This window comes from Anticarsia gemmatalis, chromosome 9 (assembly GCF_050436995.1).
Source record: "Anticarsia gemmatalis isolate Benzon Research Colony breed Stoneville strain chromosome 9, ilAntGemm2 primary, whole genome shotgun sequence".
Lineage (NCBI taxonomy): Eukaryota > Metazoa > Arthropoda > Insecta > Lepidoptera > Erebidae > Anticarsia > Anticarsia gemmatalis.
In genome coordinates, this window is record NC_134753.1 from 9,858,287 (window position 1) to 9,882,785 (window position 24,499).

The following is a 24,499-nucleotide window of genomic DNA, read 5'->3' on the forward strand; positions in this document are numbered from 1 at the left end:
TTCGTAATTATCTCTAATTAGTTTAATTAGCTTAGACTAATTAGGAAGAGTGGAAGGTATTATTATTTAAGTTGGCATTTCAAGTTTGTTGTATGAAGATTGTGTAATTGATTCGTCGTTTTGGAAACATCTTTTATTCTTTAGTATTATTTTACGATTTTTGACGTAAATATATCACTTGAGACTTACTTAGTCTTCTTTGGTCTCTTTCTACCCCTATAGGAATAAGAAGAGAAGCTATTACATGTACGTATGTATGTATATCAAAATAGCAGCAGGTCTTGAATTAAGAAGCTTAATGACTCATATATTATGCTATTGTCTCTGTTTTTAAAATACATACGCCATAATTTTATCTGTTTGGAAAGTTAGTGACATTCCCAGCTGAATTATTCCATTGTTAGACTACTACGAAACCTTTAAACCCTCGAACTATTCTTATAATATAATTTCTCAAATAATATCAAAACCAAAGCCAGTTCAAACAATCACAAATAAAACAAAGAGAAAATAATCAGACATTTTATTTGAAATCACCTTCGTTTGTTCAAATCCATTTCGATTTCTTCAACAGTTTTGCCTTTTGTCTCTGGCAAGAATATGAGAGTAACAAAAGCACCTAGGATGTTTGTGACCGCGTAACAATAGAACACATTGTGGGCACCGATCAAGTTTGTAATAGCAGTGAACGTCACTATCTGAAGGAATGAGAGGAACCACGCATGTGTTACAAATGCACCGATGACTTTTGCTCGAATCTGAAACAAAAATGCTTATATTAATATATACATGTAATAATACATATACATAATAATATCATGTCTTTTTCCTATAATCCCTTCTCTTTTTCTGAGGCTTGATTTAATAATTAAAACCTGCCATTGCTTTAAATAGAATTCAAAATAGCGACAGTTCCAAAATTCTGTGAGGATACCCGTTAGAAATATTCAATACCTTTACCTATAGTAAAAAATAACTCTAGAAGTGCTAGTGGGTTAAAAATTCGTAGATACTGGCCGGTTTCACGGATATATGGAGAATATACTTCGTACCTATCTCCATACGTAACTGAACCCCTTTTGTGAGCTAAAACATTAAGCCGACGGATATTGATGATACGTTCATAGGTGCGCTTAAATTTTAAAACCCGACAATTTTTCCGTATTTTTCTTTGCAGATTGAAGTGGGAATAGCTGGATTTTATGATAAAATTGTGCATGGGAAACGGTAGTTAAAACTGGCAGAATGAAATTGCTTACTGTAAGTGCACTGCAATGTAATTGCAATTGCTTTTTTTATGCGTTTACGTCCGTTCGCTAGAACAAACAAGCTTCAACAAATGCTTCGATTATCCTCAAGTTAAACTGAAAATAAGGACAAGTGGTACCCTAAACAAATAACAAGCCATTTTCTTTTAGCCTAGTTCGAAAAGTTCACCCAAAGTTGACACGCTCCGACCATAGTTCAACCCTGAAGGCCACATGAGTCCTAAAAATTCGAAGGAAATATGTAAAGTACGTAATTCGGAATTCGGCGACGCCTGTAGGCCATTTAACGTCAGATAGAAAAAGCCCCAACTAGAGTGCTGTAGCTGTAAATTCAAATTCACGAGAGCCGACATGTAAATCGCCTAGAACTCTGGCGGGGTAGTTTGGAAACTTAATTAGGTGCAAACTTTACGCTGCCGTGCGATTATGACAATGCGCTTAGGTGTGTTGACTTCTGGTTAAAGTTTTGTTTTAAAAATAATACTGCTACACTAAATACGAATTAATTTATGGAAACCTGCAGAGAAAATATTATGAAAGTCTGTGTGTATTTTCTGTTTTATTTGTGCTGTAATTATTATGAACGTAACTTACTACTTACATCAGGCGTATGTCGCGTTCTAGTCGTTTTATCAAACCCTAACATCTGTTCCATTTAAACGTCCTAGTTTTTGGACATCTGTCATAAACTTCAGAGCATGTTCATTTCGGTACAGAATGTTTGACAATCCTTATCCATCAACGGAATAAGTTATTACGTCTAAAGTGGAGACAATCCTTTATACACAACTCAAACATTTTCATGAATGGTGTCGTCGACATTGTCTGAAACTTATTACTTTGTTTGAGCTTTGGTCTTATGTTACCTCCTCCAGACCTTCTCATCGCTTCAAGTCTTAATTTATCTCCTTACATCAAGAAAACATTGAATAGTACTTGACAGATTTTGAGTTCACTTTGTACTAAAAAAAAAGTGTGTCAAAGTTAAAAAATTCTGAGTGAAAATATCTCTAACAACACTCTTGGCTGTTCAAAGAAAAATAAATTGCATTAAAAGTGTCACGGGATTGACGTTCTGAATGGAAAATAAATTGTAGAAGGAGGATTGTGTTTTGAAAATTTACTGCTTCGCGATGTGCGAACTGACAGGACAATAAGTTAACAAGAATTACGATAGAAAAATAAAATCCAGTGACGCAAAATATTGGGCTTTTTGTTATCTCTTGCCTCGTTATTGGATACAAATAAGAGATTTCTCAAAGCCTTTTAATGTGCGCGATAAGGGTCGAATATGAAATACCTGTAGGTTGAATATCAAATGTATTTTGTGAAAATATTAAAACGTTTCATTGTTAATATTTTATCAAAAGAAATGGTTACGCGTCAGACTCTTAAATAAATTAAGTTTCTACTGATCTCAGGTACCGTAGTGTAACATTTCAGGAATTTGAGAAAGTATAAATAAGATAATATGCTATCTGTTAAATAGTTATTGATTTTAAAAGTTGATGTACGAATTTGCTGACAATACTTAATTTTACTCGTATAGCAGTTTATAAAAATGTTGCGCACAAAATAATCTTATTTTGATAAACTGTCCTTTTCAGTAACAATATTTGCGAGAATTGGTCTCCAAGCTCAAAATAATAGACACTAAAAGTTGCTGTAAGGCAAACCTCCTGAGATGTGTTTAGAGAGCGGTTGGTAACCAATCATTATACTCGTAACTGTCTGCTACACTAAACCACTTTATTTGTACATTTACACACCACGCTTGAATTGTCTTTATAACGAATCAGATATCCAGTAGCGCGATTCTCTTTACTCAGCACTATGAGTTTCGAGGGTTTGCCATTTAAAATGTACTACAAAAATAGTTCCTATGGCGCCCGGTAGAGGCGCTGATTAAATTTTCATACAAAATTTGTCAATAGTTCTCGATAGTCCAAAATGCACCGCGTTACAAATTAACTATATTAAAGATTAGAAATACCAAGTTTTTTAAAATAGTTCGGAAAGAAAAGTCACCAAGCCGTACGTGATAGGTATTCCGAGAGGTGTTCTTGCCCAACAGTGAAAAATTTATGGAAGCACAACAAATTATTAGTTTGGTACACCTCTGACGGGTGTCGTAGGAAATATTTTGGCAGTACATTCTAAATGCCAAATTTTCGGTACTCGACAGTACCGACTGTACAGTATCGCGCTATAGTAGGTACTTAAACTTTAATTTATAGAGCAAATTAATCAAAGCTTACTAAAATGTAATCAAAATAATCGTAGAAATCTATACATACGGCCGCACGGCCCACGCATGAACTTCGCGATCAGGTTTCGTATCCAAAACCCACGTTTGGATTTTCAAAGTTATGTAACTTCAAAAGTCAAGGTGGAATATTGGGAATTAATTGTCAATTACGTTATGAATGAAACTTGGGAATCCTTTGATTCTCCTAAATATTCTCCAAACATTCTTTGAAATAATGGAAATTGTTAACCCACGCTCAAAACTGTACGAGATTATTCTATAACTTTTAAACTAAGTCGTGTTTAGTAGCAGGTTTATCTTTTCGCCGTCTTTCAAACTTTTTACGTTTAATCTATGCACAATTCTTTTTTAATCACTTCTAAGTTAAATAGAAAGAAATATTGTACAAAATTGAACGGCCGAACTTATACTAGACGTTAAAAATGCCATTATAGAGCTAGAAACAAATGCACAAATGCAAATACACTCATATACTTTGACAAGCTTCTGCCCGTGACATTATCCGCGTAAAAAATCACGTAATGAAAAGTATCTTTTTTGTGTAAATTCGGTCAAAAGCATTGTGTCAAAAGCCGTTTGGTAGTTTTGGCGTGATTTGGTAACAGACTCAAATGTATAAACATTAAAACTCATTTATTATATTAGTAAGATAAGTTTGGTACGAGAATAGGCATAATATACTCACTTGAAAATTAAACATCTCAGCCATGATAATGTACGGCATAGGTGAGATGCCTCCAGCATAGGAACAGAGGTATATGATGATGGCCAGTGCTGGGATCCAAACAGGCGGGGCACCTCCTTGCTGCTGTATCAACATAGTTGTCGCTAGGGTTCCTAGCGCTATACCCCCTACTATGAACGTTGACGCTAGGAGAGGCTGGAAACAATGTCACATGTTAATTGTTTGCTTTTTAAGAAAATATATTATTACATAGTTCTTTCATATTAGGTGCTGCAGACAATATAAGAATAAGATTTTGTACTTTTAATTTCAATCTGCTATTTAATAATAAAAATACTTTTGAAGATACTAGACTGTATGACATTGACTGACGTTTGAAATATAAAAAAAACAACACCGAACTAGTTTATTTAAAGCTTTAATCTAATAAAGTTATGAAAAAATAACTTTTCGGCGCTCGTATTAATCTGGGATCCGTGAGGGGCCTTTACTACGGCTATTGTGCGAGCGATTAACTTATAGCCTTTCCATAAAGCAATCAATCACAAAAGCTCGTAACTGTCTGGTGCAGCATGTATCTTGCTTCACTAAATCCACTTGATTTGGATTTGATTGGAGATTCCGCGCGCTACTGCCAATTTGTTATAAAAAATGCTACACTTCGTTAGCAAGAAATGCGATTCATGATACGGTCAGAGTTTATTCTACACAGAGAAGGAAACTTACACGTTTGCCATTCTATTCTATCTGCTGAATTCTGAATGTTATTAATAAATTCAGCGCCACGTGGCACGTCAGTTTTCAATTTGCATTAAGGCCAGTCGCATTAATTTGTATCTCCCGAGCTGTAGAAAGAACTTTGAATGCCCTGCATCTGTTGCTTTTGATTAAATTCTTTGCGGACTCAAAGACAACTTAATTTTGTCTTGGACAACCCGTTTCGTCGTGTTTCTACCTTCTTTATTTGTCACTTGTTCATGCTATACCGTGGAGATTTTCTGCTCCGAATTAACGCGTCTCGCCCAAGAATTTTGCGGATAAAAATGTTGTAAAAATCTTTGTACTCGTTACTTTTACGTTTGTATGTTGATGTTATTTTAGAGAACGTCTGCATTTTTTAGAATGCAAGCAAATTGAGAACGGTTATGGCTAATGGATTTCCGAGAAAAATGGGAAATAGCAACAAGAATGGTGATTTTTATACGCTTTTACAAGTTGAAAGAAGCTCTTGATATTGTACGAAAACATGATCTTTAGATGGCTTTAAAACCCAAAGTTATACTTTGTATATTCATATTTAGAGCCCAGTTCCATTTATAATATTTATTAAAAAGTTTCTAGCACGAACAGGAACAAAAAATAATAATTTGCACAGCGACAAATGGTGAGGTTTTTGTCTCACTACGAATAAGCGGAACTTTTTAACTGAGCCGCACGGAGACATTGTAACGTGCATATTAAAAGTTTGTAGTAGAACGGTGACAGGAAGACAACTCAAGCTCTTTCCAACTCACATTTGTTTACAAAACTTCTTAACACATTTTAATACCGTGTTGATTCAACAATAAAATACAAAACAAAATTGTTTCAACGTTTAAAAGTTACTCGCTGTATAAAATCTTAAAACAGTTGAAAGGGAACTGAAGTAGCCCTCGTCCATTATAGAGAACAATGGATTGCGAGAAAATATTTCTTTGTTGCGATTTCATTGTGTAATTACTTAGATTTTTTATCTATGTAATAATGTTTACTACGCAGTGTATTCCAAAGTTTTAGACTGCACATTCGTGTAACTTTTGTTAACGGAAGATTTTGATGAGTTACAAGTAGCTTAGTAACAAGTAATTAATGAGTGTATTATCTACACTGAATGTATTATATGGTATAATATACTGCAAGTTCTATTAAATTATGAGATCTTAATTATATTCAATGTTTTTGTATTCGTATAAAATCTATTAACATTAAAGCAAGAAGTTATTGCCTAGTTGTATCTAAAATTTATTAAGCAAATATAGTTTACTGTATAATTCGTAGAGCTATTTATCCATTTAAAGCAACACGGAGCACGATAAAGCAAAGTAATAAAAGCGTCTAAAATATATCAAGCTAGTTGGCCCTCAACTTGTAAGAATCAACTGATTGTCTGTAGTTTTTGGCCGCATGCCAGTTACTTGCCACCATTCGCCGGCTTCTGTATTTGTACAAAACTTGAACCCAATATGTTACGTTTTTCCTTTGCGTTGATCCGGGTGAAAAAGGCAAAGGATTTCAGCTTATCAGCCTGTGTCTGTCATAAAATTTGAATGAGAGGGTTGCTACTACTTTGTAGATAGACGAGTTGATGCGAAACCGTTACGTAATATTGTAAACTATGCTATAACTAATCTATAGTAATAGGCTCTCGAGTTATCCCTCCGATCTATGTATATCAGTGTATAAAATGCCTTTCAAATTATGAACAACACGTCTGAAGTCGAGACTGAACTGTAAATATTTAACGACAAATAAATAATATAAGAACTCCAGCAACATATCACTTTGAAATAAAATTCAAGATAGACAGAAATAACATGAAAAATATAACACTAAAGAATAATTCTTGAACGCGGGGTTAAGTACCGTTTTATTCTGTACTCTATCGAAAGTTCAACGGGCATTAACGAGTACATTTATCCGTTTGAAGAGGGACATAAAGGACGATTATAATGATACATGTCAACGTGAATTAGCATGTAAAATAGCCGTCTGCAAAGTTTGAACAAAAATGTACGTTATTTATAATCGTGTTGGGTAGCTGTTAGCTTTATTATATTATTGCTACGTTCACGCATATACGCCTGAATAATATAACGCGGTAAAGAGAAATAATTCAAAGTAATTTGATTAAAATAAATTTAGTGAGTGTTATTTAGTTAAGCTTTTTGTGTAAAGAACCGCCTACGTCTCTTTGAGAGGGTACAAGCCTTACAAGTGCTCAGGTAGATACCGCTAATACCATCTTTACGATGTTCTATTTTATGTTATTTGACGTTCGGTCCATCATATTCATTAGTTATACAGCTCCGATGAATTTATTAAACAGGTAGCATCAAATACGAGTACTTTGAAAAAAGATCGCATCTGGAAAGCCTAAACCAATGATCTTACACCTTATACTAAATTAAAAGTCACCGAATAGAACCAATTCAAGGAATCAAACCTTAAACCAAGTGATTGGCAATCGCATGAACGCAAAAGCAAATAACGCTTACATTCGTCTCATACCCCTCGTAATAAGTCACCCCTTCATAACAACACGTACTTCACAAATAAACAAACGCAAACTAAGATTTCTCGTCTAATCCGATCAGAAATAAAGATTAGACTTGAACAAACACATTTATCAAAATTACTTTGGAAAAGGTTTTACCTTCCGACCGAACTTTTCCACACAACTCATCGAGATAAACGAGGCGAGGATCATAACTGCTGGGAAGCTGAGCGTTTGAAGTTCACGGTTAACGGTGACGCCCGAAGCAGCTAAGATGGCGGGTGTGAACGTCAAAATGGCGAAGTTACCGCTGTTGGCGCGAAGCGTCACTAGCGCGATATTCAAATAGCAGCCGTGACGCCATGTTTTATTTTGCCCTGGAATGAAATTAACGATTATAATCAAATAATTTGAATTCAATTACTCACACATAATAACTGTTTATTACACAAGTTAATTTTAAGTTTTATAGGATTTTTACATACGGGTATGTTAATACGATACCGATGTTAAAAAAAACATATTCTAGAGAAAGTTGCTGCGATTTAAAATTTGAAATATTGACTTTTTTCTTTGCACCTCAATGGCGTAGAAACTGGAATAATAAATGCCTTACGTACACCAATATTTCAATCCTTTATCATCAAACAAAGATTTCAGATTTTTGTCAAAAATCCACGAAAGTCAAAACATATTCAACATGGAATTCATTTCATTGCCTTTGTTATATATGGACCTTTCTCGCGTTGTATTCCGCGAGTTACAAATATTTATTATTATATTTCATTTTGCACTAAAAACATTTTATTCATCTGACTATTTGTATCCGCCATTATTTTGATAGTCAGGTGTTGACTTTTGTTTTTTAATATAAATATTTGAATTGAAAATAATATCAATTTAGTAGAGTTTGAAAAACCAAACCACTATTTTATTCCAGGAAGGGATTTATGCTTGTATAACAAAACGATATTATTAAAAAAAACTATTCGAAATATTAATTGAAATATTAATTTGAACTGTTTTATATTAAGCATCAAGTACGTATGTGTTCAAAGATTAGAGAAGAAACACTCTTCAAAATTTGAGAGCTCAAAAGATATAAAAGGCTTTAGAACAATCAACACGTGGATTTAGTCTTTGTTGTATCTTTGTACATATTATATGATACAAACATATTTATTTGTATTGTAATATTACTCCATGGCAGTGTTATTATAGAAAAAATAATTCATTCATTAACCTGCCATAAACCATCACAAGAACAAGATGAACAAAACAATTGATTAAATGATTACGTTTTCCGTAAATGGTTTATTGATTTTGATACCGATTACTTTTCGAAGCTATTTATGTGAATTAGAAATAATTATTATCACTTGTTCTAACAGTGAAGGGCAGCATCGTGATTAAACTTGCACGTCTAAAAGTTTTTTAACAATTTTCTCCAGGATATGTTCCTGACTAAGCAGGCGTAGTCGACTCTAGACCTACTACTCTCTTGTTCGTATGGGGACGCTTGCCCAGCAGTGAGACTGTCACGAGTTTAACAAAATATATTATTACGTCATCGTAATATAATACTTAAACCATAAATGGTTGAATAAGTATGAATTTAAAATATGAAAACCCAGTAGGTTAGATGTTAGTCTTCAGGTGCAAAAACTTCTTAAAGCACCCAGGTATATTTTAGACAGAAAACCAACTTCAACTTACAAATATTTAAAAAGGAAACGGTTGGCAAAGATTTGTACGTTTCTTCTTCGTTTTTCATGTAATCTAGTTCCTTTTGTATCACTTTGTCGTCGACGTCCAGCCCTCGTAGCACCGACAACGTTGACGCTGCTTCCTGCAAAGTAATTAAAACCGTTTATACATTCACTAGCAAATAAAAGGATTCAGCTAATATCGAGAGTAGGGAAGCCACCATCCAACACTGGGTTTTAATTTTCTCTGCTCATTACTAGAGTATTTGCTCTATACGTTTGTAAATATGTCGCATAATAATTTTAAGTGATAGTAATTGTTATTTTTTAAATGTACGTAGGTAAATAAACTGAACCATTTGTTGTCTCTAAGCTAACAAGATGGAAATAATATTTATCCTCGGAGCGGACAGCAAAATTATATAGGTATGTACTTTGATGTCCTTCGTTAATTAATACTTTGCAATATACATTTACGGAGCTCCTCTACTTAATAACATATCAAGGAAAGTAATAATAGCCACAAATGTACCGTTTATTCAGTATTAATTTACATACCTACAATATAACATGTAACCATATAAAATTGCCTGAGTTCGGGCCGATAATACATCTTGATGTCACAGGTGGTGGTACCTATTCCAGAAGCAATAAACATGTTTTATTGCCTACGAGGAGCTATCGGACATGTTGAAATTAGCACTAAAATATATTAGAACGTACACCCCAGCAGAATTCAAGAACTGTTTCGAACATTTACATATTTGGATCCGTAGATTATAATATTTATAACGGTATATCGTGAAATCATTTTCACGTAATGCGCGATTTCCTACCATCCTCCAGATACCTGTATGAAAACCTGATCAGCGCCTCTAGCGTGTACATTAGGAACTAATTTCAGAATACATTATAAATATTTAATTCTCGATGCTTAATAGCACCGATTGTAGTAAAACTCCGTACTGAGTGTGTCCCAGCAAACAAGCAGAGCGTACGTACGTACGTACGTACCAATATACTGAAAAATATTGGTGGTATGTGAGGTGCGAGACTCTTATAAAAAAATACCAACAAATAACTATAGACAGAGATAGACAAAGAATGATAAACGGGAGGTTTTTGCCCTTTAGTATAAACTGATACTAATAAAATTTTATCGCGAAATATTGCAGTGTTTTATAAATCCCCTAAGCAGAGCCAAAGCCATTCTTTATAAAATTAGTGCTGTCTAGTTCATAATGGACAAAAATAACTTTGAAGTTATTTCGCCTGAATAATGCCGTCCTTAGGGATTGCACCTGCATGTCTGAACGTTGGCTCATCTGTTTTTATACTACGTTGGTACACATATTTATGTCTGTGTTGTTACCTAAACATTTTCAATAGAACTTTTAAACAAGATTTTCTGTGATATATTTTGTAGTAGTTTTACAATTTTGTTCAACACATGTGCTCACTATTTGCCATATCATTCAGACGAAAGACATTCTCTGCTTCGCTCGTTGTCTAATAAAATTATATTTTCAATAATTTTATTTTTCAAATGCTACGTTACCAATTTTTTTTAACTTAATTTTATTAACAACTCGAATAAAATCTCAAGTCATCATAATTATGTATCAAAATTTAACAACTTTTATTCGTTAAATTTTACTTTTTGACAATTCCCGTCCATCGTCGTCAACATTACAAAGTTTAAACTCAAGAATCGCGAATTTGTAAACAGAAATTCACGAGATAGAATCATCGTTCTTGTTCCATTTCTACCATTGTTGTATGGACATGTTTTCGCTTCATTAATGGATTAGTAAATAGCCTCATTACCGTCGCTTTGCGCACAAATATATCACTTGGAACGTAATGAACTGGTATTAACGAGACTGCCAGTAAATCGTTTGTGCGGACTGAGGTTGTATAATTGCAGCCCATAAATATGGTAAGGAGTAAACACTAGAATATAATAAATATAAAACGCTTCCTGTTGCAAGATTTTCTGCAGGCGGTATAATCGAGTATCGATAGTTTGATATTTTAACGTACTGCATAAATAGTTCCCAGGAAGCCCACAAGAGTCTACTAGTGATCAGTACAAGCGATCCTATGCCATTATCGATTATTGACACTGGCTCGCTATCGAAAAAAATGTATGAAAATTTGGTCAGCGCCTTTTGCTGGCGACGGTGGAACTATTTTGGCAGTACATTTTAATAGTCAAACCCTCAATACTGTAAAGTAATTACTGTAGAGAATCCCACTATACATTTTTGTATAAAATTTGTGAGTATCTAGCCGGTTGTCGATAGCCGATAGTTGCAGGAAATCGCTCTTCTCTAAACCGAATATTTAAAATAAGGAACATTTTTCTCCAGCTCTTTGAACGACTTTACTACACAATAAATATAAATACTGAATCTGTTGTTTCGAGTACTATTCTTGGAAAAACTGTTTGTGAAAGCACTGTTGTGAAGTTTTAAATACTAAATAATTCCTTTGTTTTTTTTCAACGTGTATTCCGTGTTCGTGGTTGTGGATATAACCTTGGACACCTAGACATAAAACAAACGATGAATATAAATATTCGTTAGATTTAATTGACAGTTGCCTTCGATAAGTTTTACTCTCAGAATAATATTAAGCTGCCTTTAGTAGTTTTTGATGTTTTAGATCACGTAACGTAAAAATAAATGTAACGACATTCAATAAATAAGATAAAAGGTGTATATAACATGATTTTCTTGCATTAGTTTTTATTTTGTTGTGTCCTTTATGATGCGCCAAGTTGTTCAGGTTCATTGACATGACTTATCAATCGTAAATAAAAGTAATTGTGAGTGTAAAATCAATCAACGTTATTCTTAAAACGCCAGCGTCTAATAAATCAAACCATATATTTTGAAAAACTCACATCATTCAGTCCTTTTTTCACCAAGAAAGCAGGAGATTCGGGCGCAAACAGCATCATAACAATCGTGATGACTGGTATCCACACTACTATGTATAGCACCACATAATAGTCCATATAAAAACCCATGGCAAACATGACTAAAAACCCAATATTCTGGAGTAAAATTAGGAAAGATCCCAATATCCCTCTGATGTCATCCTGACTGATCTCTCTCACGTACATGGGGACTACGTTATAGCAGCCGCCAGACGAAAGACCACCAAAGAACCTTCCAATTATTAAGCTAGCTGTGCTTGAAGAGAGGATGTTGATTATCCAACATAGCTGGAATAGAATAAATTCGTTAGTGAAATTGTTTTGGGCATTTTTATCGTTCGATTTTGGTGATAAAAATTTGTTTCTTAGTATTGGTTAAGCTTTTCCTAAAATATTGTATTTATTCTTGTATTAAAATTTGACATTTTCGTCGGATAAATAGGACATTTTTCCTAGAAAAGATTTGAAGAGTCTGTTCCATAGCTTCAGATAACGGATTTTTTTTTTCTTTGTATTATAATAGCATTTACCTTTTTTTTTTTTTTTTTTTTTTTTTTTTTCGTCAGGGAAACCAATCGGGGTCGCTAAAATGGTCGACCCACCGGCTAGGTCCCCGCCGCACTGGGACTGCGCAAACGGGGTATGTGGTCCGCCGTAGAGCCCACTAAAAACCTGACGAGTGTCCAACCGCTTCCGCAAAGACGTGCGCCGGGATAACCGCTATAAGCTAGTACCGCAAGACGCACGCCATGCGCGGCTCGCCCCCCTACCTGGGGGGCCCTACCTTGGGTGATGCCGCCTGGGTGGATAGTGACGGCATCAAACACCATAGACGATGGACGTGACACCACCCGCCCATCACCTATCTTGGGAACCTCACCTCTCCTGTGGGCGACGGAAGTCCCATCTCCGTCACCCGGAGGTTCCAGTTAAGGAGGAAGGCGGCGCAAGTGCGCCGCCCGCCTGCGCCCGACGCGGCGTCGGCGGTTTGGGTCAGCGAGGGGATCGAGCTCCCTGGCCCGCTCCGCTTCCTCCTTGCGCTTGATCACCTCCTCACAGAAGGTGACCATGGCGCTCCATGCCTCGTCACTGTCGACCATGGCCTGGCACACGGTCGAGAGTGACAGATCGGCTCCGATGGCGTCAACAAGCGCCGCGCGCGGCACCGACCACGCCGAGCACACGGCGAGTGTGTGTCCCGCCGTGTCCTCGGCACAGCCGCAGTGATGGCAAGCCATCGTCGACTCCCTGCCGATCCGGCACAGGTATCTCCCGAAGCAACCGTGCCCGGAGAGGACCTGCGTCAGCCGGAAGGTCATCGACCCGTGTCGCCTGTTGACCCACCGATCCAGGACCGGTCGGATAGCGCCGATGGTCAAAACACCGGCGCTTGGCTCTACCAACCGCTCGGACCACTGCCGGAGGATTTCGTCGCGGCACTCACGCCGCGCGAGTGCCCCCGTTGACAGCGACCCGGTCCCCGTGTCCCTCTCTGCTCTCGCCTGGCGGTAACGTTCCGCCAAGGCACGAGCCTCGAGGTCCCATGGGGGAGTCCCGGCGAGGACACATGCCGCTCCAAAGCTGACGGTCACATATCCCCGTATGGCCCTGTTCGCCATCACTCGTTGCGGTCTCTGAAGGACCGCAGTGTTCCGGCGATTCAGGGCATCCACCCAGATGGGCGCCCCGTAAAGAGCCATCGAGCGCACAACGCCGGTGTAAAGCCGGCGGCATGCACCCGAGGGCCCCCTCAGGTTCGGAAGCAATCTTCCCAGTGCCCCAGCAGCTCCAACAAGTTTGGGTGCAAGGCGACGGAAGTGCTCCCGAAAGTTCCACCTGCTGTCGAGGACGATGCCTAGGTACCGCATCGACCTACCAACGCTAATGGGAACTCCGCCCACCACTAGCTGCGCTCCGACCGGCGGCGCCTTCCGAGGCCCATGAAAACAAATGGCCTCGGATTTTTCTAGGGCAACCACGAGTCCCAGGCGCCGAATACGGCTGACGACTTCGGCGACGCCGGTCGTGGCCAAGAGGGCCGCCTCCGGGTATGTATCGCCGCGGGCCGTGACGAGGGTATCGTCGGCGTAACAAGTCACGTCGACCCCCGCCACGAGTGGTTCCCGCAGCACCCAATCGTAGCCGATGTTCCACAGCGTCGGACCAAGTACCGACCCCTGTGGAACACCGCACTTGACGACCCTCTGGCGCCACCCGTCCCGCGTGGGATACGCCACGGACCTGTCGGAGAGGTAAGATGTTAACACTCTCCGCAGGTACTCCGGCACGCGGTGGTGGCTGAGCGCAGCGAGGATGCAGCTCCAGGGGAGTGAGTTAAAGGCGTTGGCGATGTCAAGAGACACCGCCACAACCACCCCTCGACCTTTTACTGCATCCCCAATCAGGGATCTCACCCGCGAGATCGCGTCAATGGTAGACCGGCCCCTGCGAAACCCGAACTGCGAGTCGCAGAGGTCTGGTCCCGGTCCCATTAAGTGCTCGGTGAGACGGGCTGCCAAAAGGCGCTCAAAGAGCTTGCCGGCCTCATCGAGCAAGACGATGGGACGAAAAGCCGACGCAGAATCTGGCGGGCGTCCCTCTTTCTTGATCAGGGTCAATCTCCCCGTCTTCCACCTACGGGGGAAATGACCCTGCGCCAGGCACGAGGAAAACAGCCACGTCACCCTGGATTCAAGTGCGTTGGGCAGAGCCAATGCCCATGCCCGACCGGGAATTCCATCGGGCCCCGGAGCGGTGTTACGGCCCTTCAGCCTATCCACCGCCCGGTGCAACTCGTCCAAGGTGACTTCGGGCGCGACTGCTTCCTCAATCTCCTCACTGCTGCTGCCACCGCTCTCCGAATCCGCCGCCGCCGCGGCTGCAAATGGGGGAGGATGTTCCCCCCGGTCCGGAAACAGGCCTGCTACTACCTGTTCCAGGAACTCAGGGTGGAGACTCTCCGTCACTGGGGGCTCCCAAGGGCGCAGTTTGGCGCGTACCATCCTATAGGGCCGCCCCCAGGGGTCACGGTCCAACGTCTCCAGGAACTCCTCCCAAGCCTTCTGTTTGGCCTCCGCAATAGCCACCGATAGGGCTCTACGACAGTCCCTATAGGCGGCATATAATTCGGCCTCGCGGGCTTCGTTGCGGCGACGACGCCGGCTTCGGGCGTATCGGCGTCTAGCGATCACGCAGTTCTGTCGAAACTGCGCGATCTCCGGAGACCACCAATACACCTGACGTCTAGGAGGGCAGTGGCGGGCCCGCGGCATGGACGCGTCGCATACGCGTGTCATCGCGTCCACGAGCCACTCGGCCTCTGCCTCCACGTCCACCGGACCCCCAGGCGCTGGACTCCACGACTGCACTAGGGCCGCCTCGACCAGCAGCTCTCGGTCGAGACGCCCCAGCACCCACCTCGGGCCGGCCCCGCGCGGGGCCCGACCCGGACTGTTCGGAGCGGCTGGAGAAGGGAGAATCCGATACCGGATATACCGGTGATCAGATGCTGTCTCGACCTCCACCAGCACACTCCAGTCCCGGACACGGCGTGCCAGAGCGGCATTAGTGAACGTGAGGTCCACTATCGAGCCACCCTGTTGGCGCACGCACGTGTTTACCGAACCCCGGTTGGTCAGCACCAACCCGAGCGATACAGCCCATTCTTCCAGCGCCCGACCCCTGGGATTAGTTGCCGGAGATCCCCACGCCACAGACTTGGCGTTGAAATCCCCGGCCACGAGAACGGGGGAGGGGTGTGCCCATCTGACGAGCCTCGACACCTCTTGAAGGAATTGCTCAAAGTCAGACAGGACACAGTTCGGAGAGCAGTAGCATGCGACCACCGTCACGGATCCCATTGACGCCGCCACGCACCCGCGACCCCTCGCCACCCTTTCAAAAGGTGGCGAGCCGTGCGACGCCAACCTTACCAGGGCCGCCGTGCCCGTCAGGTCCCCGACCCAATTATTACGGGCCGGAACCATATAGGGCTCGGAGACCACTGCTACGTGTATCAACCACTGCGCCATACTCTGGAGGAGAAGATCCTGCGCAGCGGCGCAGTGGTTGAGGTTCGCCTGGAGGAGGCTGATCTCGGCCATTATTTAGTTACCGAGTTCCATCGCCTCCCCGGCCTGTGACGGCTGGCCGCTCTTAATATTCTGGGGGGCCTTACCCCCCGTCTTGAGCGACGCATTTCCTCCTTTCTTCTTGGGCTTGGGGGCTCTGCAAGAGGGACCCCCAAGACGGTGCTCTGCCGGCAACTTTGCCTCTGCGCATAGGACACAGCGCGGCGCGGCAGAGCACTGACCCACCTTATGCCCAGCCTGACCGCAGCGGTAGCAGATGTCGCTGCGGTCACATACAGAGTCACACACGGCCCGCGTGTGTCCTACACCCAGACACCGGAAGCAGCGCATTTGGCGGGGTTCGACGACGCTAATCCGGGCCGAGACCCACCCCACCAGCAGCCTTCCGGCATCTACCACCTTTTTTGCGGCTGGGATTGGGCATTTAGCCCAAGCCGTTCCCTCTCCACGCGGGCCACTGCGGACCACACCAACCTTAACCGCATCTACTGGGCAGCCCCCTACATGTGATATCGCCCGGGCCACCTCCTCTGGGGTGACAGAGTCGTCCAGACCCCGGACCCGTATGTCCACGCACTTGCAGGGTCTGGACACTATGGCGTCACCCCCCAGGACCTCCCTTAGTTTCTCTGCAAGAGAGTCCGCCTTCTTTTCCGCGTCTGGCCCGGGGATCTCCATTTTTCGGGCACCTGTGGCAGCGACGCAGATTTTGGCAATCCCGCTGATGCCGTGATCTGCCAGGACGATGTTCTGTTTCGCCCTGGCGATTAACTCAGCGTAGGTAGCGCCCTTCTTGACGGCATCCTGCGACACCGTCAAGATTATCGCAGCCGTCGACGGGGGGCGCAGCGGGATCGCCGCTTTCTCCTGCTTCTTAGTAGGGGGCTTACCGACCGCGGCTACTGTTGCCTCCGCCGGTGCAGCGACCTTCGCCCCCTTCTCCTTGCGCTTGCGCGCTACTATGTTCCACCCCTCTGTAAGGGGTGACGGATCCGATGGGGCCACCGATAGGTCCCCTACAGTTTGGCTTGGGGCGGGACCTGCGGCATGGAGCGGCACGACGCTACCGCCCGTCTTCTTCCCCTTTCCCTTGCCTTTGCCCTTGCCTTTGGCGGCCTTGCCATCTCCCGGAGTGGAAGATGTGGGAACCAAAGAAGGGGCCGAGGCCGGAGGGTCATGCGCCACTGCGGCATTGGTCTCAAAGGTGGGTACTGCTTGCGCCTTCCCTTTAGCTTTGTCCGCTGCCAGAGGAGGGCGGAGGCGAGGCTCCGGCGGCAGCCTAGCCTCGATGGCCCCTAAGCGGGCGTCTAAAAACAGCCGAAAATCGGCAATTTTACGGTCGAATTCAGACCTCGCCTCGGAGTCTGTTTCGGATGGTCTTGAGTGAGCCAGCGGTGGCTTCACCATCTCCTTCAGGGCCGCCACTTCCTTAGTGAGGAGATCGACCCTGAGACTAAGGTGGTGGTTTTCCGCCTTCAGCCTGATGTTCTCCTCTGTGGCGGACCGGCAACTTAATTCCGACGCCGCCCGCCGGACTCCTTTCTCCGCCTCCTTAAGAGACCGCACAAAGTTTCCCTTAAGACATGCGGAGCGATCAGCAACGTGGCGGACGGCGTCCATATGCCGCAAAACCAGCTGGGCGATGTCAGATGCGGGCAGCTCCTTTAGCTCCCGGTCAGACGGCGCCTCCACTTGTGGAGCACTGTCTTCACCAGCACTCATGGCCACGTCCGTATCCGCCGCACTACCGGGAGGGGAACGCGTCTTTCCACGCTTCTTCTTGTTTCCCTTTCGTGGCGTCTCCGCGACTAGAGGCTCGGTTTCTTGGTGCGTGGCCGACACGGATCGTTTCCGACCTTTACTTCTCCCAGAGACCGAGCACCCGCCAAGTTCTTGAGCCTCCGGGCGCACCTTTCTAAACTGACGGGTTCTGCCAGTAGAAGAAGCCCCGTCCCTTCCCGACTCGCTATCGCTAATCGAGGGACGCCTGAGAAACATAGGTCGTCCCTCGGATAACTCCGCGAGCGTGTTACCGTCTCCGGGCGTCAGGGGTCTGGAACCCCCTCCGCCTCCCTCTACCCCCTGGGTACCTTCAGGCGTTGTAGGACGCCTAAATACCCCCTCGTCCCCATCAGGGACCTCGTCATCTCTTCCCTTATTGGTATTTTTATTTAATTTTGAATTCTTCATATCTAGTCCCACGAGTATGGGGGAAATATACCGTCCACCCAGGCAGAGCCCCCTGTACCTGGGTAACCCTATCTACTCCGTGAGGTCGGGCAGGTTTCACGGGCATTTTAACCTAATGTTTTTTATTGAGGTTTTCTCCTCTTGGCCCAGCCAATTAAGGCAAGGCCCTCGGTCCCAGCAGTGGCCGCGAGACGTGACCACGACACCTCCACCGGGCTAACGAGTCTGAGGACGGTGACTGAAGTCTGCCCACCTGGAAACGATACCGAATCCGGGTGAGCCCGTCCTCCCCCCCACTGGCCTAGAAGCCCCGGCCAGCAATCTCCGCGAGGAGATTACCTGCCGTTGCTTCCCGCCGCACCAGCCAGAACCGCTCCCCATACCACCGACCCGAAGGTTTGTGGGATGAGGAACGGAGCCGCCAGAGGGTAATTTTTTATAGAGGTTTTCTTCCTCGCGACCACCACCTCGAAAGAGGCGGTAGCCCCCGAACCCGACAAACGTCAGGCCTTACGGGTTGAGTCCCTCCTAGCTTCACCGTGGCTGGATTGCCACGGCTACTGAGCCCCCTCACCACGACAAGGTGGAAACTCCCCGAGGGGGTAATAGCATTTACCTAATGGAGCCCTAACACCCAGCGCAATTCCAAATGGATTATTAAAAAATTATTCTTTTTTTTTCAACATTTTTTCTACTACAGGCAATTCTCTGTTTAAAAAAAGGTTCCAATCACAAATAATGAATATTGTAAACGAAGTACAACATTCATGTACAACAATTTTGTTTTTTTTTATTATGAACATAAAATCATTATCTTTTACTCAATACATACTCAATCAATTTTAAATAGCCCTCAAAAGACTATATTGTGTAAAAGTGCATAAAATTCAATACTTACGCTTGAGTAATATTTCAGTACTCGACCGTTTAACATTATTACATGTTACTTGCAAGAGCATCAATGCCCTAGACAGGTATAGTTTACAATAGTTCTAACCCCTCATTAATCTACGAGCCACAAAGGCGCTTTTCAATTACAGTTCGATTAGAACCTAGATTACGCAAATGAGTTACAGTGGTATGGTCAAAGCGACATTCACATCTCAACCTTTGTTCGAGAAATACATCGTTGCAGCTGTGCTTAATCTTCTATGATTATAGTTCAAATTGTATATAATATATGCAATAATTAAATCGAGAGACGTACGAACATGACATTATGTACCTATGATATTACTTTGTCTTTTATAATATTCGTTTGAAGTAAATAATGTAGATTTAGATGCAGATAATCTCTAATGTTGTTTTCTGTTACTACCACAGAGTTTGGAGTACAGTATTTTGAAATTTATAGTTTCAAAAAACTATAAATACAATCTTATTTCTAAAACTAGCCCTAAATCCACGACCCGCATTAGCTTCAGCAGTGTGACGAACTAAAGAACTAATTGAGAAAGGGGCCACCCTTTACTTATTTTGGGTAAAGACATTAGCCCAACAGTGGGGCAGTAATTTCTAAATTTATTTTTTTATTAATAACCAACAAAGGCTAAGCTAATATATAACCACATTCATAAGGAAGACTACAGACTACCTAACATGTCAACCTTGGACAAGCTGGGGGTGCGGCTAGTTCTTATAATAAAAGCCAAAATCGAGTGATTACAAAACAAAGTTTACCTTACAAAGTAGTTAGTACTAAGTCAATCCGATTAATATCTACGATAGAACACTGAATAATTAATGAGGTTCACGGACATCGTTCTTCAATTCCGTGAATTAATGGGGCGATGTAAATATTGACGTGACGTCACAGCCTTGAACTATTTCATTAGAAGCTATTGAGACTAATGATCTCAAATGGGTTGGTAATTTAAACCATTGTCGACGTCGACCAGTGGCGCAAATGACAGTTATAGACTGAATATATTTTTAGATATTGATTTATTTATCTCTTTTTTAAAATAATTTTAACCTTCTTAAAAAAAAAGAAGTAGGTTTTAATTCGGCAGTAACTTTTTTCTTGTAAATATCATATTGTAATAACAATAAAAACCATTAATAATTACTGCTTGGGCTAAGATTTCCTTCCTGAGTGTGAGGTTAGACTTTGAGTCCACTACGTCAAGTGAAAGTTGGGGATTGGTTTGTTTAGTAAGCCTACCGGTTTGGCTACAAGATTTAATAGCTACATTGAAATATTTTTAAATTCCTGAAGTTCAACTTTCGATTTAAAAATCCTATTTTTTTTGCAACTGAAAGTCTCCAACACGAAAATGCAATACGAAGATTATGAATAAGAAAACTTACCGTTTGAAATACAGCCATAATTAAAATAGTCTTTTTCCTTCCAATTTTATCGACAGTGTAAGCAAATAGTGGGACTCCCAAGCACGCGAACAGGGATATTGAACTGGCCACCCAAGACATTTCTGTGTCGTTCAGTGGTGTTCCTGCAGGAGATTCTTCAGATTGTAAGATACTTGTCATCGGTGCCACCCAGCCTGACTGGAAGCCGTATGTCAGGAGTGTTGTGTTGGCTGAAATGATAACGATGACTATTAAAGATATTTGATATGACTTGACCTGTAAGTGTACTACCATTTTTAGTAATGAAATTTTCTTTGTTTTTGACTTGACTCAACTGAGTTTTTCTTATTTCCACGACCCAAAACAGTATCGAATGAAGACAGTTTATGGTTGCACCGTAGCGCTAACATAATATTAAAACATATCGAAAACATTAAGTTACAATTAAATCCCTGGTGAGCATGAGTTAAAAAAGTCCAGGCATTGAGACATTAAAACCTTATAGTCGAAGAAACAAAAAGTATTAATGTAAGATAAACATTTCATTCAGCTTGTGACTAAAACAAAGCCTCTTTCAGATTAAACATTTTTTGTTTATATATTTAAGACGTAGTTTTCATAATATAGCTTTTCTGCCAATACAACTTACATACATACTCATATACCTTACGGGATGGTATTGATTATTTACACATAGGACGGTTATAGAAGAGGCAGCAAGTATAGCAAACTACATTGTTTGTAGACCATTGTAGAACTGTCATAACACCGTAGCGGAACAGTCCCCGTGCTGCGTGAAGTAAAACCGTTACTTGACCTAATTACAGACTGATTCAGGTTAATGTAAAAGTTACTTTATATAAACATCCGTTAGGGTAATTTCAGAATAAACTCTTGATTCCATTGATTATGTTTGAAATTTGAAGCGGCATGTCGTTTTTGAAGGTGAAATTCAAAAGGGGTTTATAAAGCCACGAAATATTTAAATTGATAGGATTTTTCCTTACTTTATCTCGGATCCGAAAATTTTATGTTTCTATTTAAACTATTTTATTAAGTGCGATTGCGTGCATTGCGAAATAGTTAAGGTAGTTGCTATGCATTTAAATGCGTTAATAAAATTGATTATAAAAAATGAAAGTTATTGATATCACTTCTGTTATTCAACAGATAAAAAAGCGTAAAATATCCTCATAATCAAAAAGGGTACTCTTCTGCGTTAACTGCTTACTATGACAACAATCTTAACTATTGCGCATACTAGCTGTCTAAGTAAATAATTTACTCAACAAACGATACCTGTTAAAGCAGCTAGCCATTGTTTATAAGTCGTCCCTTTTCTTTCTCCAACATTTCTTTTTTCACTCGCCATATTTCTATGAGTATTAAAGATATTTACTTATCTATATATAGTTAGGTGCTATATATCTAGAATTAGAAGTTTCTATAAGATAAACAAATATAAAAATACACTAAACACACTACGGGCTGTTTCTGTTCCCCATCTTTGTTTGATACTAAAGGACTAATCGGTACAATAGGAGTACTTATACCCAATAAAAATATGTTACTATATAGTACAACTAGGGTTGTCTGAATCTTTGATTTTGTTCTCGTGAAGACCAATTAACAGTAACTATTTTCGTCAATTAAAAGTGTTCAACCGTTTTCAAATTAATTGGGTGGTTCAAATAAATATAGGCACTGAGAACTTTTTGGTTGGTGAAATGGAATGAATATAACTCATCCCGTATTTTTATTACTAGTGCTTTTTGATTTACTGATTTTTACCGTTCCTGGTAATGTACAGTACAGTAAAATACATTTTAAATTTTATTGTTTAAAAAACAAGCTTATAGCTCGAAAACTTTTACGTTGCATGTTTAATATATTATAGAACTCTGTCATTTAGCCTGCGGCCTGAAATCTGCGCCGAAATGTCAGTTACTCCAAGGAAAATTCGATAATAAACATGCCTAAAGCTTGTTGAATATTTTTTCTGGAGTCAGCAGTACAATTATTGTCATTGTTAAATGACATTTTATAACCGTGCAACCCTGCTTTTATCAGACAAAATCACGTGTATATTTGGACTTGTTTAATACTCTGCGTATTTGGCTATTGTAAAAATAATGCAATAAGTAAATATACATGCTATATTTATAGTGTTGCTATAAATACTACATGTGTTTGAACGTAATGAACTCCTGTCATTGGACGTGTAGTCGGTATAGAGATACCTACGTATCATTTACGTCTATCTTTATTTGCTGATATGCGTAGCAATTCTGTACTGCTATCGACTATTGACAACCGCCTCTAGTGGGGCCGTACGATCTATTTTCACAGTACATTTAAAATGTAAAATTCTCGATACTCGATAGTACCGTCTGTAGAGAATCTTGCTACTGTACATTAAGTATGCCCCCATGAATTTCGTTCACTAAAAAAGTTCATACAAATGACGTTTTCTTAGTTGCCATAAATTTGAATCGGTTCTGCAGTTAGACACAAAATTACATTTCTGAAATTAGAGACTTTATAGCTCCTACCTGCAAAATTTTACACGAGGAAATATTTTCCGTGACAAAACGTTATTCAGAAATAACATGAATGTTGAATAATGCCGCACTAAACATACTATAAAACACATTCTCTCTCACGGATCCACAATCGAAAATATGAAAAAATAGCTTCGTAGTTACAAAAATTATTCCCAACAAAGAAACAAACGAAGTTTATACAAAAAACAATGTAAAAGAATTTGTGTGTGCAACAAAAGAAATGCAAAGTTTCTGTTGCTACTATTGTATCAAATTACGTAATTTATGTATTTTTTATCGACGTAACTCAAACACTGATTAAGTGTGTTGTAAATTTTAACTGCTTTACTGAAATGTTCAAGAGTATACATAAATATTTGATCAATCTCGTGTGCATTTTACGATAGATTACTTAATACTTAAGTGCAATAACAGTGAAAAACGTGTTTTTTTTACTCTTTGCTGTCCTCCCCTTTGGGTCTCCTCTCAAACTAAGGAGGGCTGAGGCTTTAATATAAATGTGATATTAGAGATAAACCAGAGAGTATAGAATTGAGATGACACGATGTCTCTGAAAGAATTGTACTAGTGCCTAGTGTCTATCTTTTTGTATAAAAGTGCGTTTGACAAACTCGATGTTTGCTTTTAATTTTAATTGTATGGCATTTATCTAAGGACAGCGCGGTTGTCTTTTAATGCTGTCTGTGTTGACGGACAAAGTATCTCAATGCAACCTGTGAAGTTATAAAAATATAGTTAGAAAAAGTGCCGAAAAGTATTTTTATTAGTTAAATTTCGATGTGAGTTAATAATTTTTATTAGTGAAAAACTTCATTAGAATCGAAATATTATTTCCTTGCACAGTGAACTTTACCTTGTGTTGTTATATATTCTAACAGTAGTTCATGTCTATGCTCAAAATAGCCTCCATCCCTATTTGTTTGGCCCCTGCAAGGGTATGGTGTAAATATTTCAATCTTATTCAGATTTCACCCTATTAAATATTTCCCTCTGCTATGTAGGAATTAATCTGGTCACTGACGTCACCACAAGAGTTCCCGGAGAATCTGAAATAACTCTACTGTACCCTAAACACAAGGTATTTTAGTGATATTACCGCAGGATGTGTTTCAATAGACATATTGCTTTCATAGACCCGAAATATTTCAGGGTTAATAAATAAAGAGTAAAGTTTTTTGAAAAGTATTTAATTGAAGATTAAATCTCCGATTTCAGTTTT

At 40.9% G+C, this 24,499-nt stretch overlaps 2 protein-coding genes across 4 annotated transcripts in view; one reads left to right on the forward strand and one right to left on the reverse strand.

Moving 5' to 3' along the window:
- Positions 1 to 24,499, forward strand: part of LOC142975777 (junctional adhesion molecule 2A-like) — a 140,903-nt gene that overhangs the window by 75,683 nt on the left and 40,721 nt on the right. The window lies entirely within an intron of this gene.
- LOC142975768 (facilitated trehalose transporter Tret1-like) lies at positions 510 to 23,499 on the reverse strand. Of its 3 annotated transcripts, XM_076118833.1 has the most exons (8): positions 23,269 to 23,499; positions 22,016 to 22,092; positions 20,717 to 20,946; positions 12,090 to 12,413; positions 9,192 to 9,324; positions 7,635 to 7,852; positions 4,223 to 4,417; positions 510 to 758 (listed from the first exon to the last, which is right to left on the reverse strand). In XM_076118833.1, exons 1-8 carry the CDS (start codon positions 23,367 to 23,369, stop codon positions 534 to 536), a joined length of 1,503 nt encoding a protein of 500 aa, XP_075974948.1. In that variant the 5' UTR covers positions 23,370 to 23,499; the 3' UTR covers positions 510 to 533. The 3 variants fall into 3 exon arrangements, with proteins under 3 accessions (XP_075974948.1, XP_075974950.1, XP_075974949.1); XM_076118835.1 differs by lacking the exon at positions 12,090 to 12,413 and having other exon boundaries at positions 23,269 to 23,498; XM_076118834.1 differs by lacking the exon at positions 23,269 to 23,499 and having other exon boundaries at positions 22,016 to 22,222.

What these genes read in the sequence shown, in the direction of transcription:
- LOC142975768 (XM_076118833.1), bottom strand. Translation starts at nt 23,369, where the DNA reads ATGTGTTTTATAGTATGTTTAGTGCGGCATTATTCAACATTCATGTTA. An exon ending in CCTCGTGTAAAATTTTGCAG is followed by an intron (nt 22,093 to 23,268) that starts GTAGGAGCTATA and finishes TAATACTCATAG; the next exon opens with AAATATGGCGAGTGAAAAAA. An exon ending in ATGGCTAGCTGCTTTAACAG is followed by an intron (nt 20,947 to 22,015) that starts GTATCGTTTGTT and finishes TTATCATTTCAG; the next exon opens with CCAACACAACACTCCTGACA.